This window comes from Metarhizium robertsii (genome assembly GCF_000187425.2).
Source record: "Metarhizium robertsii ARSEF 23 chromosome Unknown MAA_Scf_1, whole genome shotgun sequence".
NCBI lineage: Eukaryota > Fungi > Ascomycota > Sordariomycetes > Hypocreales > Clavicipitaceae > Metarhizium > Metarhizium robertsii.
The window spans coordinates 4,966,540-4,984,838 of NW_011942149.1; the positions used below are offsets into that span (position 1 = coordinate 4,966,540).

At 51.0% G+C, this 18,299-nt stretch overlaps 5 protein-coding genes across 5 annotated transcripts; 2 read left to right on the forward strand and 3 right to left on the reverse strand.

The window, feature by feature from the left end:
• Window positions 1-110: 110 nt before the first annotated feature.
• On the forward strand, window positions 111-2,853 carry MAA_02064 (glycoside hydrolase family 92 protein; the record flags this gene model as incomplete). The annotated part of the gene is made up of 4 exons (XM_007820062.1): window positions 111-584; window positions 699-1,447; window positions 1,538-2,218; window positions 2,280-2,853. 4 exons carry the CDS (start codon window positions 111-113, stop codon window positions 2,851-2,853), a joined length of 2,478 nt encoding a protein of 825 aa, XP_007818253.1.
• An 804-nt stretch (window positions 2,854-3,657) lies between these two features.
• On the reverse strand, window positions 3,658-4,671 carry MAA_02063 (DUF572 domain-containing protein; the record flags this gene model as incomplete). Its single annotated transcript, XM_007820061.1, has 1 exon — window positions 3,658-4,671. One exon carries the CDS (start codon window positions 4,669-4,671, stop codon window positions 3,658-3,660), a length of 1,014 nt encoding a protein of 337 aa, XP_007818252.1.
• Window positions 4,672-11,329: 6,658 nt separating this feature from the next.
• MAA_02062 (glycoside hydrolase family 16 protein) lies at window positions 11,330-12,687 on the forward strand (the record flags this gene model as incomplete). The annotated part of the gene is made up of 3 exons (XM_007820060.1): window positions 11,330-11,420; window positions 11,494-11,756; window positions 11,833-12,687. 3 exons carry the CDS (start codon window positions 11,330-11,332, stop codon window positions 12,685-12,687), a joined length of 1,209 nt encoding a protein of 402 aa, XP_007818251.1.
• Window positions 12,688-13,631: 944 nt separating this feature from the next.
• On the reverse strand, window positions 13,632-15,131 carry MAA_02061 (uncharacterized protein; the record flags this gene model as incomplete). The annotated part of the gene is made up of 1 exon (XM_007820059.1): window positions 13,632-15,131. The coding sequence occupies one exon, from the start codon at window positions 15,129-15,131 to the stop codon at window positions 13,632-13,634; it is 1,500 nt and encodes a 499-aa protein (XP_007818250.1).
• A 1,676-nt stretch (window positions 15,132-16,807) lies between these two features.
• On the reverse strand, window positions 16,808-18,241 carry MAA_02060 (matellopeptidase-like protein; the record flags this gene model as incomplete). The annotated part of the gene is made up of 4 exons (XM_007820058.1): window positions 16,808-17,119; window positions 17,177-17,502; window positions 17,561-17,854; window positions 17,923-18,241. The coding sequence occupies 4 exons, from the start codon at window positions 18,239-18,241 to the stop codon at window positions 16,808-16,810; spliced, it is 1,251 nt and encodes a 416-aa protein (XP_007818249.1).
• Between the last annotated feature and the right edge of the window lie 58 nt (window positions 18,242-18,299).

Sequence of the window (18,299 nt, forward strand, 5' to 3'; positions counted from 1 at the left end):
GCTAAAGCGCCGACATCTATGATGATAGGCTTTCATTTGATGCTACCCCGAGGATTGCTCCCCCGCGTTGTCTGGATCATGTAAGTTATGGATTGGGCACGATTGCTGCAATGGCCGCGGCCCGCCGATCAATCAGAGTCACACCACGTTGGACGCGTTCCAATGGCTTTCTGGCAAACAAACAACGCAACGGAGCATCGTCGCCTTGCCATCGTCCCCCTACCGCAGCTCATCACGGGCACTTGGAGCACGCCGTCATTGCATGGGCACCGAGCATCGTCATGCGAAATCCCAGCCTCAATCTGCCGCAGCTTCTGCTGCTGCCCTGGCCTCTTGCGTCCCTAGCGACACAATTTGACCCTCTGACTTATGTCAACCCACTGATCGGTACAACAAACGGGGGCAATGTATTTGCCGGAGCGACTCTGCCGTATGGCTTGGCCAAGGTCGTCGCCGATGTAGACGGCCAGAACACCGGCGGGTTTGCCATGGACATGTCCAATGTTACGGGCATTTCTTCTATTCACGACTCAGTAAAGCACATCTCTGCCCATTTTCTCCTCGCCTGTTCCCTCGAGGCTTCGGTCAAAACTAACTCGACTTTTGTCTTCCCCTAGGGGACGGGAGGGAATCCGAGCCTCGGCAACTTTCCGCTGTTTCCGCAGGTCTGCCGTTCTGATGAGCTAAACAATTGCCAGTTTCGCATTGGAGACCGCAAAGTTCACTACAGGGCGAGCTCGGTAGTTGCCGAGCCGGGGCTCTTTGGCATCGAGCTTGCGTCTGGTGTCCGAGTGAACATGACTGTCAGCGAACATGCCAGTCTGATGAAATTCACGTTTCCAAAGTCAAAGGGGAGCCACCCGTTAATCCTGCTCGACCTCACAGACCTGTGGCAGAGCCGGCAGAATGCCAGTATCCTCGTGGACGAGAAATCTGGCCGAATGGTTGGAAACGGCACCTTCTTGCCCAGTTTTGGCGCCGGCTCGTACCAGCTTCACTTTTGCGTGGACTTCGCCGGGGCAAAAATCCATGACACGGGCGTATGGATCAACAACAGGGCGGGAACGGAGCCAAAACAAATGTACATCACCCGTGGCTTCAACCTCTTCTACCTGGAGGGTGGTGGCTTTGCTAGATTTAGTCCAGGGCCCGACAACACAGTTACAGCAAGGGTTGGGCTCAGCTTCAAAAGCTCGGAGCAGGCGTGCGGCAGTGCAGAGAGGGAGATTCCGAATCCCCTCCAAGATTTTGACCGTCTCGTAAAGACTGCCAAGGATGCATGGCGAGAGAAGCTGAGTCCGATATCTGTCAAGCCCGGCGGCGCGGACAAGAATCTGTTGACGAGCTTCTGGAGCGGTGCCTATCGGAGCTTTATTAGTCCCCAGAACTATAGCGGCGAGAATCCTCACTGGGATACCGGGAGGCCTTACTTTGATTCATTCTACTGGTAAGAGGCTGTCTCTCTGGGTTACCAGCACTGCGCTTGGCAAAAACTATTGTCTGTTTCTTTGACAAACTAACTGAACGTTTCGCACAGCATTTGGGACAGCTTCCGAGCTCAGCACCCTCTCCTCACAATCCTGGATCCAATTGCGCAGACACAAATGGTTCAGTCCTTGTTGGATATGTACAAGCACGAGGGATGGCTGCCTGACTGCCACATGTCCATGTGCAAGGGGTGGACTCAGGGAGGTTCCAATGCCGACGTCGTTCTCGTGGACGCCTATGCCAAGAACCTCAGCAGTGACATTGATTGGGAGCTCGCCCTCGAGGCCGTTGTTACCGACGCGGAGGATGAGCCCCTGGAGTGGTCGTATCACGGCCGCGGCGGCCTGCAGAGCTGGCGCAAGTACAAGTACATCCCGTACTTGGATTTCGACCCTCTGGGCTTTGGAACCAACTCCCGGAGCGTGTCGCGCACTCTTGAGTATTCGTACAACGACTTTTGCCTGGCTACGCTTGCGGGAGGATTAGGCAAACATGATATGCGAGAAAAGTATATGCACCGCAGCATGAATTGGCAGAACCTGTGGAAGGAGGACCAGACCTCCGTCATCAAAGGCAAAGATACCGGGTTCAAGGGCTTCTTCCAGCCCAAATACATGAATGGCACGTGGGGATTTCAGGACCCAATAGCTTGTTCAGCCCTTGGTAGCTTCTGCTCGCTGACGTCAAACCCAAGTGAGACGTTTGAGGCCAGTATCTGGCAATACCTGTTGTAAGTTGAAGGGCCATGCTACAAAAGAAAAAAACTAAAAAGTAATATATCGCGTCTCCAGCTACGTTCCGCACGCCACCTCCTCTCTCATCTCACTGCTCGGCGGCGACGATGCGTTCATCTCCCGCCTAAACTTTTTCCATGAGAGCGGCTTGGCGGATATTTCCAACGAGCCCGTCTTCCTCACGGTTTTCCTTTACCACTATGCTGGCCGCCCTGGCCTGTCTGCGAAAAGGGCTCACCAATACATCCCGTCGTCGTTCAATAACACCAACGGCGGGCTTCCGGGCAACGATGATTCCGGGGCCATGGGCTCCTTCTTGTTCTTCTCCGTCATTGGACTGTTCCCTGTGGCCGGCCAGAACGTGTACCTCATCAACGCTCCGTTCTTGGAGGAAGTCAGCGTGAAGAGTCCCGTGACGGGGAAGAGAGCGACGATCCGCGCCCTCAACTTCGACTCTGCATACAAGAATGTCTATGTCCAGAAGGCGACGGTGAATGGCAAACCTTGGACAAGGTCGTGGATTGGGCATGAGCTCTTTACGGAGGGGTGGACGCTCGAGCTGACGCTGAGCAACACGGAGTCGGACTGGGGGAAGAAGGCCGCTGATCGGCCGCCGAGCTGGACAAGTTGAGAGATGGCAATGGTTGGTCGCTGGCAAATCTGATGGGCAGGCTAGATACCTTCAATGTACCCATGTTCATGTTGGAGTGCTTCTCTATGTGTACTGCTCATTCTTCATCTTGAATCAGCACATTCACAACCTCCTGATACTCCTCCTCATCGCCACCATCATCATTCTAATCGGTAAATATCTCAATCCTTCCAGCACTCGATACGGGCATTGAAAATGAGGGTGCGTACACATTAGACCCAATGGCTGCAGCCTCAAGTCTCCTCAAACACATACTCCTTACAAAGAAAATCCGGTCTATAGCCCGCCACTGTCGCCCTACTGTATTTTATAACTACCACCCTACAGTCCACCGCCCCTGAGCCCTCTTAATGCAAAACATCCGCCAAGAGAAATACCTGTATATAGAGGTGAAGTTCCCCATCATAGAGCAGCAGTACCATCGGATATCTAATCCAGTCCTCACGACGAATTACAACACCGACTGTCGATACTTGTATCATGCTTGTAATTTCATTTTACTACAGAGCGAAACAATCCAAACCTTAACAACACCGACTGTCACCAGTAAACCAGCGCCCAAGCCAGATAAACCAAGCACAACGTCAACGCCGCGCCTCTCTTCCCCCGATGCCCAAAAGAACCCACGTTCCACGCCAACACAGCAACATGTCATGCACAGTAGCGGGAGACGATTCCATCTGCCAGAACATAAAATTGGTAGAGCACAAAAAAAAGGGGTATATTGCTCTACCAACAAACCGTAAACGCCACGCCATGCCCAAACCAAACCAAACGCACAAATCAGTCAGAATCATATTCCACCAATGCAGAAGCACTCCTCGCATCCTTGTCAGGCGAGGGATTCCTGTCCTCGTCATCGGTCCTCTTCCTCTTGACGCCCTGGATCCGCGCCGTCTTGACGCCGTCCTTCTTTTGTAAGAAGGGATCCTTTGCCCAACGCGTATTGTTCATAATGTCAGCGACAAAGCTACTTTTGTTCCTCGCAGCGTCCCTGTCGCCCGTTCCGTTTCCGTCACCACCAGCCGTCTGAAACAACGGCCTCGCCAGCGCCCTCTGCGCGGCTTGCCCATCCTCCCCCGGGCCAAAGTCGATCAGGGCAGCCCTCGTGGCGTCGTGCTCCGTCGCGGGGACAAGGTCGATGCCCAGGCTCATCCTGTCCTTGAGGTCCTCGGCCCGCTCGGCCTCTCGCTCCCTCTCCTTGCGGCCGGCGCGAAACGCCCTCCGCAGCTTCTGGTTCTGCGCGTACGGGTCGTCCCAGAACTTGGCCTGGGCGTCGAGCAGCCCGTCGATCCTCTGGGTGGCCGCCTTCAGCCTCTCCCTGTCCTCGATGGTCTTTTCCAGGCTCGCAAAGGCGTTCTTGCGCAGGGCCTCGCGCTCCTGGTCGGTCATGATGGCCAGGGCCTCGTCGCCTTCGCGCGGGCCCTTGTCCTCGCCTGTGTCTCGCTTCGTGGCCCCCTCCACGACGACGTAGGCGGTGTTCTTGGGGTCGGTCCGCATCTCGATGGTCCCGCCGCACGCGGCGTGGCGGAAGCGGAAGCTCCATATGGGAGAGGAGTAGTAGGCGCCTGCTTTTTTCTTTTCGGCGTTGAAGCGCACGCCTTGGGCGATGATGGTTGGTTTGGGGCACGAGGTGCACCAGATGGGGAAGGGCATTTCGAAGCGCACCGTGAGGATGCCGTGGGAGGCGAGTTTGGATGCGCGCTGGCCGAGGCCGTGTTTCTTATGGAGTTTGTTGGCTGAGGTTGTGCCTTCGAGGTCTGGCGGGACGTAGCGTCCCATGTTGAAGCCCTGCATGGTGGGCAGATTTGGTGAGATTTCAAGGGTTGAAGAGGAGTTGGATTGATGTGAAGGATGAAAGTGACGACGACGAGTGACGACAGCGACGGAGGTTGGGTGGCGGAGACATGGGCGATGGCGCTACCCTATACCTTTGGGCACATTGGATATGACCAGATCCTGTCGCGGGGACCAAGTTGCCAGTCAATTCTGCAGAAGTGCAAGAACTTATTAGATGCTTGCACTGAATAGAACAGATGATTCGAACCACTACAAGAGCCCTGTCCTGTTAACTCGAAACCTTTTCCATTTTGTTTTAAGAACTTAAAATAATCTCCATGGCCGCCCTCAAGATGCGACAACAAACTATGTCCCTTGATTCAGTCTAGACTCTGTTGAATTGGAATGCTTCCTCAATGACTACTCTAATCTCGTTTTACTACATCCCTTGCTCTCGCAACGCTCTCTAGACTATAACTTTTAACTTATTATTATATCTGCTACAAGTCCTGACACCAGGTTATGCGGACAGTAACATTATTATCACGACCCAAATACACAATAGCTCGAAGACGGGCTAGAGGGAGAGGAAGCTGGTGTCACACGGGATTACACGAGGGCAATGATCATGGGACATAGGACAGAAGACCCTCACCAACTTTTTATATTTAAAGAGCTTTTAGTTGACTAGCCCTTGAGGAAAACCAAGGACCTTTGATACCAAAGACTGTTATTAGATGAGTTGAATTATCCCTCAGCGATGAGCATAAACTAAGTCACAGTGTTTTTTTTTGCCTAGCTCCTCGGTGTTTCACCATCTGGCTGGCGTGTTTAACGCATCACGATGCGTGTACTCGGCGTTATTCTCACTGCTGGTCACAGTCCCAGAGCCTGGTACGGCTCACATGCAGTGTTACTAGTGGGCTCGCATGACCATCTAGCCTTTTTTTTTTTTTTTTAAATGATTTCATGAATTGAATTATTGCCATATCATGAAACGGCCTTCATTGTGAATCAACCGTGTGACAATTATTGTCTAGGTTCTTAGGGGCGATGGGCGGGATAGAAGTAGAAGTCGGCACACTTGGCACCATCCAGTATAGATTCGTTGAAAAACGAAACTGCTCAGGGGCTGCCGTATAGGGATAGACGTAAAAGTCGTCGTCGTGGGCGGCGGTCCTATTGTATTTGTAGTTTAGGGCGGTAATTTTGGCCATACTATATCCCGAATAAATGCTATAGCAGCAGCAGTATTGTTGTCTAGGTTCTCCCAATTTTCATCTGAGAAGGCCTCGTTGAACGATAATTTCCTGGGAGTCTGAATCGTCTCAGCTGCAGGGGCGGCGGGTGGGATAGGCGTAGAAGTCGGCATACTTGGCATCATCCAGTATGGATTTGTTGAAAAACGAAACTGCTCGGGGGCTACGATACGAGGATTGTATCTTGCGAGCAACTGATCGTCTGTGAAAAGACGCCCGGCATCTTCAGACATATCATGTAGCTGCAGACGTCTGTTCCAAATAATGCGATCTTTCAGCGAGGACCGATCCCATTCTGGTGTTGTTAAAAGACGTAATTCCTTTTTCTGAAAGAGTTGCGACATCCTGACTCCAAGTGAATTTCCGAGCAGGAAATATTGGAACTACGCCACGTGCACTGAAAACGTGAAAAAAAGCCCGAACGACAAATCAAGATATCTGAATACCAAATACAGATGGTTTAAGAATTTGGCGCTAAAAGAGCAACGTTTTGTGGTAATCGTGATGTAAAATGCTAAACGTTCTGGTAAAGCGTTAGAGAGAGGAAGGAAGAAAGTAAAAATGAATAAACAGTTTCTATTTACAAGTCAAATACCAGAAGTTTTGGCAGCTGTCAATCCGTCGCCGCCGTCCTGCCAGTCCGTTAAAGCTGTTTTTACGTGTACACGCCAAGAATCAGGCAATCCTAGTACAAGGAATTTAAAAGCGCCTGCGCGCGAAGGCCTGTACTTTAAACTATATTCTATTTAGAGTGTATACTATTTGCTTACAAGGTAGATAAATACCCATTCTGCGCATCGTAGCACTTAATTCGCAACGGCATGATTGTCAGGACATTTCCGACCATAAGTTGTTTATCAAGATGCTACATTGTTCGGTATAAATAGAGTAGCTCGTTTAGTGATGTGATTAACCTCACGGCAGAGCAAAGAGGGACCAAATGACAATCACACAAGAGCTCAAGTGCATCAAATACCATCAATAGCAAGAGCTAGCTAAGAAGGGTGTGATAAAGGATGAAGATCCTAGAGGGGTAGTGAACAGACCGCCTACCATAATATGTAGAGAAGCGTTCCATGTAATTCAGGGATAGCACGGCGATGCGGTTGAATAAAAAATGCAAAACTCTTTTGTTGGATAACAATGAAATTGTGGTGGAAGTGACGCCATACCGTCACGGGTAATGGTCAGCCGCCTCTCAAACAAGACTTCTCCGACAGGCACGGGCCACTCGATGAAAGCAGGTCGGCATGTCGCCCAGTCGAAATAGATATCGCGCAGGTCTTTGTCTACGCTGTGTAAGTGGTGGCGGACTGTTCTTCCCCGAGACGCGTCTGAAGCTTTGCGCCTTTTTGGGGTTCAACACTGTTCGTCAAGATGGTGAGGAAGGGTTGGTACTATATTGGGGAACTTGAATCCTCTATTATTATTAGAATACCTCCATCAAGTTTCCGCTGGCTGTCTAAGGACCGTGTCACGGATGTCAGTTCCAAGTTTGCGCACCCATATCTAACCCCTGCGGCGTTTGATAGTATGCAATAGTAGGCACCAAGATCTGCTGCTCGGTTACTTTGTCCGTGAAACATGAAGTAATGGAAGATGAAGGGTATCCAAGAAGCTACACCACCTTTTCAAGATGACAGAAGATTCTCTCTTTCCGTATTGGCAACCGTGAGTGGTCTCGTGCCGGATGTCACGATGAGAGCAGAGATTCGGAGGATATTTCTCAAATCATCAAGGACCATTAAGATGACTATGTGAGCTGTTCATAGATCTTATACTGCACTAGAGCCTCTATCAATATTTCTGCTTTGCCCCGTCTCCCAATTATACTAGTATGCCGCGGTATTTTAAAATCGTAGCCCGAGATAGCCAAGTACACGCTAATATGCTATAAATTACCATAGCATATTATGTGACAGCCAAGTATCTAGACGTATTCTAATGTACTACAATATACCGTAGTACAGTGCTTGGTAGCCAGGCGCCTTGTTCGATAGAATGCTTTTTACCCTATGCCTATATAATAGAAGAATACTGTGTACTCCAAATGCCTGGCGACATCCCAAAGTTGGCGATGCGGCTGTTGGCCTCCCACAATGGAATACATCCTGCAATGACCTCGAAATGGAAATCCATGGTCCAAGTACTGCTCGTTACACGGCCGCGTGTAGTGATTTGGGTACGGGTAGCTGCACCATCTCTTTGATTGCTGCCATTTTGTGCATGCACAACCCGCCTTGCATGGATGTCACGTTATATTTGTACAACGGCTCACCCTGTTGACACCGTCGTCAGTCTCCTTCATTTGATGGTGTGATATTCCTTGCGGGCAGTGTATAATGATCGCCTAAAATATGGCAAAGAACCACGAAACGACGAGTATATCAACTAATATTATGCTCCTGTTGCTCACTCTTAGCCATCTCCATGATTATTATAAGCTAATAGACAGTGACTCACACGTGTTGATGGTGAAATCCATCAAATGACCTGGCAGGCTCGAGAAACCAGTGGGAGTGTGCCATGGCAAATCCCTCAGACCCTTCTAGACTGTATTGTGGCCGTAAATATGTGTATTAATGGGTAGTTAGTTTGTCGTGAGAATAGGTAGCAAGACACTACGGCATGTTCCACGATAGCTGCCTTCTTTGCCCCCCAACACACGTTCAGACGTCATGGACTTACCAAGCTTGGTGTGACGAAATAATGGTTCGTTACAGTACGAAGCTCCTCCGTCAAAGACTGACGACTTTGCGTGTTGCAAAAAGGGTTTGGTCCCTGCACACGTGGACGTGTTGGCATGGTAAATTTAGAACAGCGGAGCGGCAGACGATAATGTGGCTCAACTAGCGCAACGTAGTCAACTTTTGACTTGTCAATGTGTCTGCCATGTCGGAGAAAATGGCTGCAAAGAGCCCACTTAGCAGACTTCAGCACAGGACTAGCCAGTTTGCCAGCTAGCGCACGTCAAGGCACCATCGTAGATCTCAAAAGAGTATACCGCCACCGACAATGGCAAGTTTCGAGCCGCTGCAACCTCGTTACTCGTTAGACTCGGTAGGGGCCGTTTTTGTGCCTTTGTTCAAATAAGGTCAGGCCGGCAACACGATTGCTGGCCTCATGCGGCAGTCGCCGAGAAGGAGGGACAAAGCAAGTCGTATTACGGACTAGGCAAGAGAACAAAAAATCGACTGAACCACATGATGGAGGAATTGATCGATCCTCTCAGCACAGCCCCACCAGTCATGGTCCGGAGCCTGAATACGAATCTGCCTGAGGAGCACTGTGCGTTGCATACCAGACGTACTACCAAAGTGGTGGGATGCCGGTGTGCCGCGCATTGCTGGGCGTAGCGGTTGGCTGGCGTCGTGGGCAATTTATTCGCATGGTGTGTGCGCCTGCCATTTTGCCCCTGCAGATGATAAGGCCTTGGCTCACGGCGTGGAAATTTGTCGACTGGGTTGACAACAAATTGCGAATTCCAAAGCTTTGTGCCCACGACGAGGTGTTCAGGTGCCGTCGCCCAAAGATGCGGTCGATATTATCAGACAGATAGAAATTCACAACGTAGACGGCGCATTGGGGGCTGGCTGAAGAAATGCACTAGTTAATGCTCCTGTTTCAGCCGTCAGCACTGTGTCGACGACAATTCCCTCACTGCTCAGAATGTGGCCGGCCATTTCGTCAGCATCCATCCTGAGTGAGGATTGATGACAGAGCCCTACTATTCCAACAGTGCACAAGATCCGTGCTGATGTGCGCACTGAAGCGTTTGACAGCCTGCAGGTCTCTGTACGACACGTTACCCCAGATGCTGAGGTATCATTGTGCTCGGTGTCACCACAGGCTGCACCGAGCGATTGACATCTTGGTCGTACCTGTCGAGACGATCTGACCCTCTTTAGCTCTTTAGCCAATTGACTGATAAAGTTGGATGTCGGCTCAGTGTTGTGTCTTGTGGCTGGGCTGGCACTGGCCATTCATCGTTCTCAAATGACTGTTCACGTAACCAAGAGCAACCCGATAGGCAAAAGGAGTAGCAGGAATACGGAGTGGTCGCAGAGTAAGATGAAGCGGGCGGGGGGTCGACCAGGTCGGGCGAGGAGGGTCCTTGGTTCCTCGGTTCCAAACTCCAAAGGGAAGGAGGGGGGAGGTCATTCAAGGGAAAGAGCCGCGTCAACCAGGGGCAGCGCTAGGGAAGTGACGACCTTGTTGCGCCGGAAACGGCACTGTCTGGCACTGTCTGGCTCTTGCCGAGTCTGCGCGAGGCGCGCACAACAATGGCCGATGGCCCCCACTCCGCCACCGGTCCGCACCGTCTCTATTCAACGTCCCGCACCGTTTGATGTCCGTTGATTGTCCATCTGCCCCCCAAGTTCCCTTCAAACCATGTTCCGTAAGCGATGTTGATCGACTGGCCAGGCCCCAACCTCGTTCTCTGGAGACTGAGGAGGCGTATGGAGTACAGTGTCTTTTTGCGGCGTCCCATGCCGTGCCGACCGCCCCGTTCACCATCTCTGACTAGTAGTAATTAGGCTGTAGAGGACGGACGAAGTTGTGACTTTAATTAACCCTGACTTCACGGCCCGTATTGCGCGGCTTGTACTCCGTAGCTCGTAGCTCTTAGCTCGTTGGTCGTTGGTCGTGCCCAGCATTGTGCTGGCATGGGCCGTTGCCCGAAATAAACACGAGAGCGGCCGGGTGATTCCATCCGCAGCCAGGACAAGACAGGCGTCATCTCCAGAGCCCGCGACGGTAAGGCTGGCTGCTATCAGTTTGCGGCTCTGACCCCTTGTGACCCTGCCCTTTCGTAAAACGTGGGCCCTGCAATGGGCAGGGGTGGCTGGGGCGGATCCAGAAACGCCATCAATGGAGCTTCAAGTGTCATGCCAGGATGGGCTTGGCTGCCTTCTAGGCGTGTCAATGTCTCATATCTCGAGAGTGGCGCTAGGGCCCTGTTGTCAGGCGCAGGCTCAGATTGGCCATGGCGTTGCCGAGAGAAGCAAAACGCCAGGGATCCACGACGTGTGGAAGGCTTGGCTGATTGACCCAGGTTGGATGGACGGATCCAGATGCCGTTGGTGTTATTGGTTCCTAGATTGTTCCCAGATGGCCAGGCAGTCTCATCCTCCAGAAAGCAATAAAGCACCACTCAGCCTCCCCTCGTGCCTGCTTTGTCGAGTCGTTGTCCTCCCTGTTCTTTACATCACTAAAGCTGATTCTCTTTGACTGGCACTAGGCGTGTCATTCTTGTCTTATCAACTTTCTCGTCTTTCGCTAACGAGCTCACTCGCTTTCGTTGTTATATTGTCCTTGACATATCCCGCTCGTCGTGTTCCTTTTTACACGAAAAAACCGAGCCTCAATTTATACTAATCGTCACCATCCTGCGACAACCACCATCCCCAGTCAACATGTTCTTCAAATCTGTGTCCATCGCAACCCTTACTTTGGCAACTGTTGCCAAAGGGCAAACTTTTACGAAGTGTTCTCCATTGGTTAAAGGTACAGCGTTGATCCTGAACAGTTCCGTTACATATTGAGTTGAGTTAGAGTTGTTGTGCTGACAAAAATCCAGAGTGTCCTGCTGACCCTGCATTTGGCGGCAAGTCCGATTGCGACTTCACCAAGGGAGCCTGTTCCATCTTCTCGGAAGCCGAAGGTACCAAGCTTTCGTACAAGGATAATGGCGCCGTCTTTACCATCCAGACCGAGACCAACGCTCCCACCATTGAGACTGGCAAGTACATCTTCTTCGGCCGTGTCGATGTAGTTATGCAGGCAGCTCCCGGAGCCGGTATTATTACCTCGGCTGTCTTGCAGTCTGATGATCTCGATGAGGTAAGTTCTCATTGCCAGGCTGAAAATTGGTTGATTGTTGTGTGAAAAGTGCTAACATGAGGCTCTCACTTACAAGATTGATTGGGAATTTGTCGGCTCCGACAACGCCCAGGTCCAGACCAACTACTTCAGCAAGGGAGACACTACCACCTACGACCGCGGCAAGTACCACCCCATTGGTAATCCCACTGGTTCCTTCCACACGTACACCGTCGAGTGGACTTCCAAGCAGGTCAACTGGATGATCGACGGCCAGAGCGTCCGAGTGCTCGATGCCGCCACTGTCGGCGACAAGTTCCCCCAGACTCCCATGCAGATCAAGCTCGGAACCTGGTGCGCTGGTGGCAAGAACTCTCCTGAGGGCACTCGTCAGTGGGCTGGCGGCTTCACCGACTTCTCCAAGGCTCCCTTCGACGCCTATTACAAGAGCATCTCCATTGTCGACTACGCCGGCAAGGACAGCCCCGCCAACGGTGGCATCAAGGAGTACATCTACGGTGACAAGTCGGGCAGCTGGGAGAGCATCAAAGTCATCAAGGGTGACAGCAGCAAGGACCCTTCTCCCTCCGCCTCTGGCTCTGCTTCCGCTTCCGCTTCTGCTTCTGCTTCCGCCCCTGCCTCTGCCTCTGGCTCCTCCAAGGCTTCTGCTACCCAGACCGAGACCGATTCCAGCAAGCCTTCCACCACCAAGGCCCCCGAGTCCAAGACGTCTTCGGCCAACTCCACCATCACCACCGTCTCCCGCTCTGCCTCGGCTTCCTCCAACTCTACGGCCAGCGCTACGCTCACCAGCTCGAGGGGCTCGGCCACCTCTGCTCCCACCACCGTCCCTACCACCGCCGTTCCTGGTGCCGCTCCTCGCAGTGCTGCTGCCATTGGTGGTTCTCTCCTGGTTGGTGCTGGCATTGCCATGGCCCAGCTATTCCTGTAAATGTGCCGAAAGGATCAATTGCTTTGATTTTTTTTTTTAAAAAAAAAGATCCAACTCTTCTATTCTGGTTGTACAGTTTCTTGGTCATGAGATGCAGCATGTAGTATGAAGCACAGTGGATATACCGCTCGGTACACGGAGAGCAGACCATCTAATTTTTACAATTCGACTCGAATTTTCTTATTTATTTACAAAGAGACCATTCCTGGCACACAACTTGGCTCTTGGCTATGAAGACTTCACGCTGGTGTTTGGTTTTGATGTGGAGATTTGCTTTGACCCCCTTTCGACGAGGAATTTTCTGATCTTTTTTTGCGATTTTTATTTTGGACTGCCTAGCCGAATAGATAGATATAATGGGCAGGGTGTCTTTGAGAGGCGGCTAATGCGACGACTCACGAAGACGGGTGTGCTTGTGGATATTTGATTTACATGGATACCTAGCGGGCGGGATTGGAAGGCCCAGTTTGATTTGCACTTGGTAGACAGCTTTAGATTATCATCGATCGTCTTTACACGCATACATAAAATAAATAAAGCGTCCTTCTTCTTTTTATTTCAGCGTCTTTTTTTTTCGTTTTCGAGTCAATACTTCCACGTACAGCCTGCCTTGAGACATTATCCTCGTCGACGGTCAGTCTCATCATACTCGAGTGCATTGAACAATTGTTTCAGGGACACGACAAAGGGCAACACCGCAGCCAACCAAGACGCATCCCCGACCAACAGCAATGTCGGTCATGCCCCTAACAGGAAATTGGGCCCAAGAATGCATTGTCTCGCAACCCCTGCTTTCTCTCCTGCTTTCCCCCTCGTCGCTACCCAGTGCACCCCTGTTCTATGTGGCCATATCGGCGAACCGGATTTCATCGATCGATCGAAAAATTCTCGTCTGCTAGCTTTTTAGTCATCAAACCTGTTTTCATTGCTGGCCCAGGTATCGCTTATTGCCCAATCTTCAATACCTCCTGCACAACCCTCAACACCCGGTCGTGAACGCCCAACGGAGCAGCCACAACACCCTTGTTGTTCGCCAACGTCCGACCGACACTGAAATCCAATCTCTTTCCGTAAATATCCGTAACTTGGCCACCTGACTCCCTCACAATCAAGTCACCAGCCGCGTGGTCCCAGATCTTCTCTTGGTAGCTAGCCTTCACTGGCAGACGGAGATAAATATCCCCCGCACCACGGGCAATGGAGCCGTATTTAGCTTGGCTGTCCATTCTGACCGACGGCTCTGTGATGCCCAACTTCTGCGAGATGATGGCCTGATCATCATGCGAGGAGTGTCCCGCCTCGACGGATTCGCAAAAGGTGGCCTTTGCGAGGTCCTCGATGGGACGCATGCCAATGTGTCTGCTGTCCGGGGAGAGACTGCCAGCCGTTAAGGGCCGGCTACTGGCTCCCTTGTACTCGACCGCGGAGAAGATGACCCCTCGTCCTTCATCGGTGGCGTTGGATCCAATGTCTGTTGTCAAACGAGCCGAATCGTCCACAGGCAAGTTGGGGCAACCGAGTACTCCGACTCTAACTTCCCCGTCGACCATCAATCCCAAGCACACAGCATACTGACCACCTCGTAAAAACCCCTTAGTCCCATCAATAGGGTCAATGGTCCAGATGCGACCCTTGGAACCACCCGGGCTGTTTCCAAGATCAATTAGTTCCAGCATAGAATCGACGCTCTGGATAGCTCCACCGAGCGTCTGCTCAGCCTTTTCATCGTCCAACTTGGTATCCTTGACTAGATCCCAAATCGTCTGACGCAGGTTGGCATCCTCTTTCAGCTGTGCGGCCTCCTCCTCGGCAACGATGGCATCGCCAGGGAAGTTGTGCTTCAGGGCAGCAATAATGAGTGCCTGGGCGCCGAAGTCGCCAATAGTCACGGGAGACTTGTCGTTCTTGTCGACGGTGCCCTTGGCCTTTTCGTGGAAGACACGCTTGGTGAGGATGGTGGCTCGCTGGACGGCGAGCTGCGCGACTTCGAGCTCGTGGCTGTAGGGCGGGGCGGTCACCATTGTGGCAGTTGGGAGGTGGATTCGACGGAGGAGATGACTGGAGAGCTGGCGGAGGCGGGGGACGGCAGAGTTTGTGAGACTGTGAGGGATGAGGAGCGCCAGCGCGAGGAACAGGATGGCGAAGGCCAAGAGGATAAGGGTATGAGATGATGTAGGAATACGGTGGGGTGAAGAAGTTGCTGTTTTCGGACGAGGGTGAAGGCTGGGCTGCATGTATATGCGCAGGATGAAGAGATTTTGGTACGTGAGAGTGTCGACTGTGTAGGTTTTAGCTGCCCAAGTGAATGGCAGACGTGGGGTGAGCAAGGGTCTGGTGCCGGAATGCCCCGTGAGGAGAATGTCCAGTGGGCCAGATGCAGGTACCAGAGTAACCAGACAGGCGCTTGCATTTGTACGGACATGCTCTGCTCGCCGTGCATGCATGTGTCAACATTGAGTAGTAGAGCTAGCTGGAATGCTGTTACCATACCAAAAATTGGTACGTTATCTGCAGCGTATACTTAAGTAATACTACCGTGCCATATTTTAGTACGGTGCCGATACCGTGCCGGCTGGGTGCCGGCAAGGTTACATATTAGTGCTAAAAAGGTGCCAAAGGCCGCCATACACGCTAAAAAAAAACACACCTATTACCGCACATCACCAATTACATAATATTAAATAAAGGAATTTTATAGGGCATTTTTACAAGGCATAAAAAAGGGTATTTACAGGGATTAAATACATGGCTTCATAGATCATAAATTAAGTATTACATATAACTACTACAACAGTCACAATTAATTAACCAACGTGCTTATTTTTTATTATATGGAAGGTGCCGGCCTTAAATTTACGGGCACCTTTGGCACCTCGCGGCACCTCACGGCACCTCACGGCACTAGCTTTTAGGGCCTTTTGGCACCTTTTGGCACCTCTGTTACGGTGCCGGCACCGCTACAGGCCCCCATAGAGCCCCACTACACTGGTAATTTCACCTGCACGGGGTTGTTTGGACGCACATTCTTGTTCTGGCATGATGTTGGCTCGGCATTGTGGGCTGGGCCTGTTATATTAATTTTTTTTAAAAAAAAAATTTTTTGTGAAACACATTGTCCGTTGGCCTCAGGTGAAGGTACGATTTCGCTTCAACGAAATGCATTGACATGTTGGGGACGGGCGAGGCGGGAAACGATCGTGCAGTTCCCGGGTTTGCTGCCCCCCCCCCCCGGCCCCCGTGAATGACTGCGCCACCATATGATATCTGTGCGCAGAAAATCTACCGAAAGGCAGCCCAGGTACGTAGTAGTACTCCGTATGGAGGAGATGGGATGAGTGAGATTGATCTGTAACTGCTCGGATTCTACCGAGGTGGGGGAGGGGGGGCTATGCAGGCCGCGAAAAGTACGAACTGAACAGCGAGATTGATGCTCTCATATCCCTGCGCTAATGACGAGCCATATCTATTAACATTCAAATCGAAAATTTAAAACGATATCGTACGCCTCAACATATGCTGGCGGCCGGGTGGAGAGTTGCCATGGATTTACGAAAACACATGCCAAAAAAAGGTTTGTTGATGTTGGTGGAAACGTTGCCACGGCAAGCAAGTCGAACGTTACAAATGTTAAACAAAGTGTGCTGGGGTTGACGACTCATGGTCGGGATGGTCCTAGAATTCATAGTCTAGTCTTTGAGAAACCATAGGCCTGTATACAGCAATATGCTAGAGTATATTATGGTATCGTGTGTGATAGTCAGCCGTCTGGTCTGTCCATCTATATTTGCTCTCCCCACTGTGAGACATCACTTTCCTAGGGTAGCTTCTCCGTTGATTATGAACAAATATATTTGCGAGCCTGCCTCGGTCGTCACCAACTTTATCGCTAAAGACGAGTCGCGACGCTAGCATGCATGTTTCTGACTTTGGGATTTACCTTATCCTTGCTAAGTTGCGCATATTGGCCCTTTCACACCTTGTAAGGACCTCAACTCAATACACAAACGATATTTTGTTGCATCAAGGTACTTAGGTAACAAGAGTCATGATAGCATACATCAACTGAGCAATGTAAATATGCTTTTCACCTTCACCACGGACTGCACCAATTGTCACTCTCCTAGATAACGCGAGTGACACCAACATCGGTCCATGCCTTGCGGACAATTTCTGCAGCATCTTTGCCAAATTCTTCTTCAGCACAATCCACGGTAACATCGGCAAATTGTGTAAAACTGCATCGAGCCGGAATCTTCCCACTGTTCATAGCCTTCCACCAAATCTGCCCCGCCTTCTCCCACGAGTAGCCCCCAAAGGCAACGGATGCAAGATAGAAGGCCTTGTTCGGAATGCCGGAGAAGATGTGAACTCCTCCTTCGTCCTCGTACGTATTCTTGTAGTCTTTCATATTATCGACCTGAGGATCTTTTCCCTTTTAAAAATGGTTAGGGGATATAAAGGAGTTGAAGATATAATAGAGTATACTTACGAATCGTGGATCGTCGTATGCACTTCCTGGGGCTTTCATGCTGCGGAGGGCCAATCCTTTAACATCAGGCAGGAGACAGCCTTCACCGACCAGCCAGTCGGCCTTTTCAGCAGTCTCGTTCTCCTTCTTTTGTTTGATCATGATGCCAAAGACATCAGAGACGTGTTCATTTAAGGCGCCTGGCTGGTCTTCATAGACGAGAGGGCTGGTGTGCTCCGTGACAGCATGGGTCAACTCATGCCCGATAACATCGATGCAGTTTGTAAAGTTGCTCAAAAACTCTCCCCCATCACCAAAAACCATCACCATTTGTTGCGAGTCCCAGACTGCCATTTCATATTAGTTCATACGCAGGAGGGCAATATAGACGGGGAATCAACCAACAGGCATTTTCGTAGCTCTCGCCAAAGTGAACTGACGAGATGACATCACAATTCTTGTTGTCGATCGATTTCCAGTGGAACTTCTTCCTGTAGAAATCCAAGACGGCACCGACATTGTCATAAGCTTCATTGACAGCATTATCCTTTGTCTTGGGCTGGCCCTCGGCCCTCTTCAACTCCCCAGGCAGCTCTGTTGGTTTGGTTGCGTGTTCAGCATCGTAGACGGCTCGATATGGTGCATCTTTTGGGTCTTTCTTTGGCTTTACCATGGATTGCGATTCTTCTTGGGGTTCGGCTGTGATTCCATTCACAGTTAGCATTCTCTGACCAAAAAGCAGAAACTGCGAGTGAAACCCTAAGAACCTTTGGGTGCCATCAGCGACTGAAAATGCTCCAAGTCTCTTTTGGCACGTTGACGGACGGCCTCGTCAACATCTTCAGCAATGGATAGATGATGCAGCACCGTCTCTGGAATAAAAGGTGCGGGACGAGGAGCAGGAACCTCACCACGAGCACCCCGAGGCTGGCTTAGAGAAGCCAAACGCTTTTTGCGAGCATCAGTTAACTTGGCATGTAATTCCAGCCCATTTTGGGCGGACTTGCGTATCTCTTCTGAATTGTGAGTCGAATTTGCTATTCCCTTGAGCAGGTGAGGCGGCACTATGAAGCAGTTGCAAGACATGATGATAACCTGACAAGTCTCTCGCGAAAGTGTGGACGGAGTAAACGTAGGCAGGTAA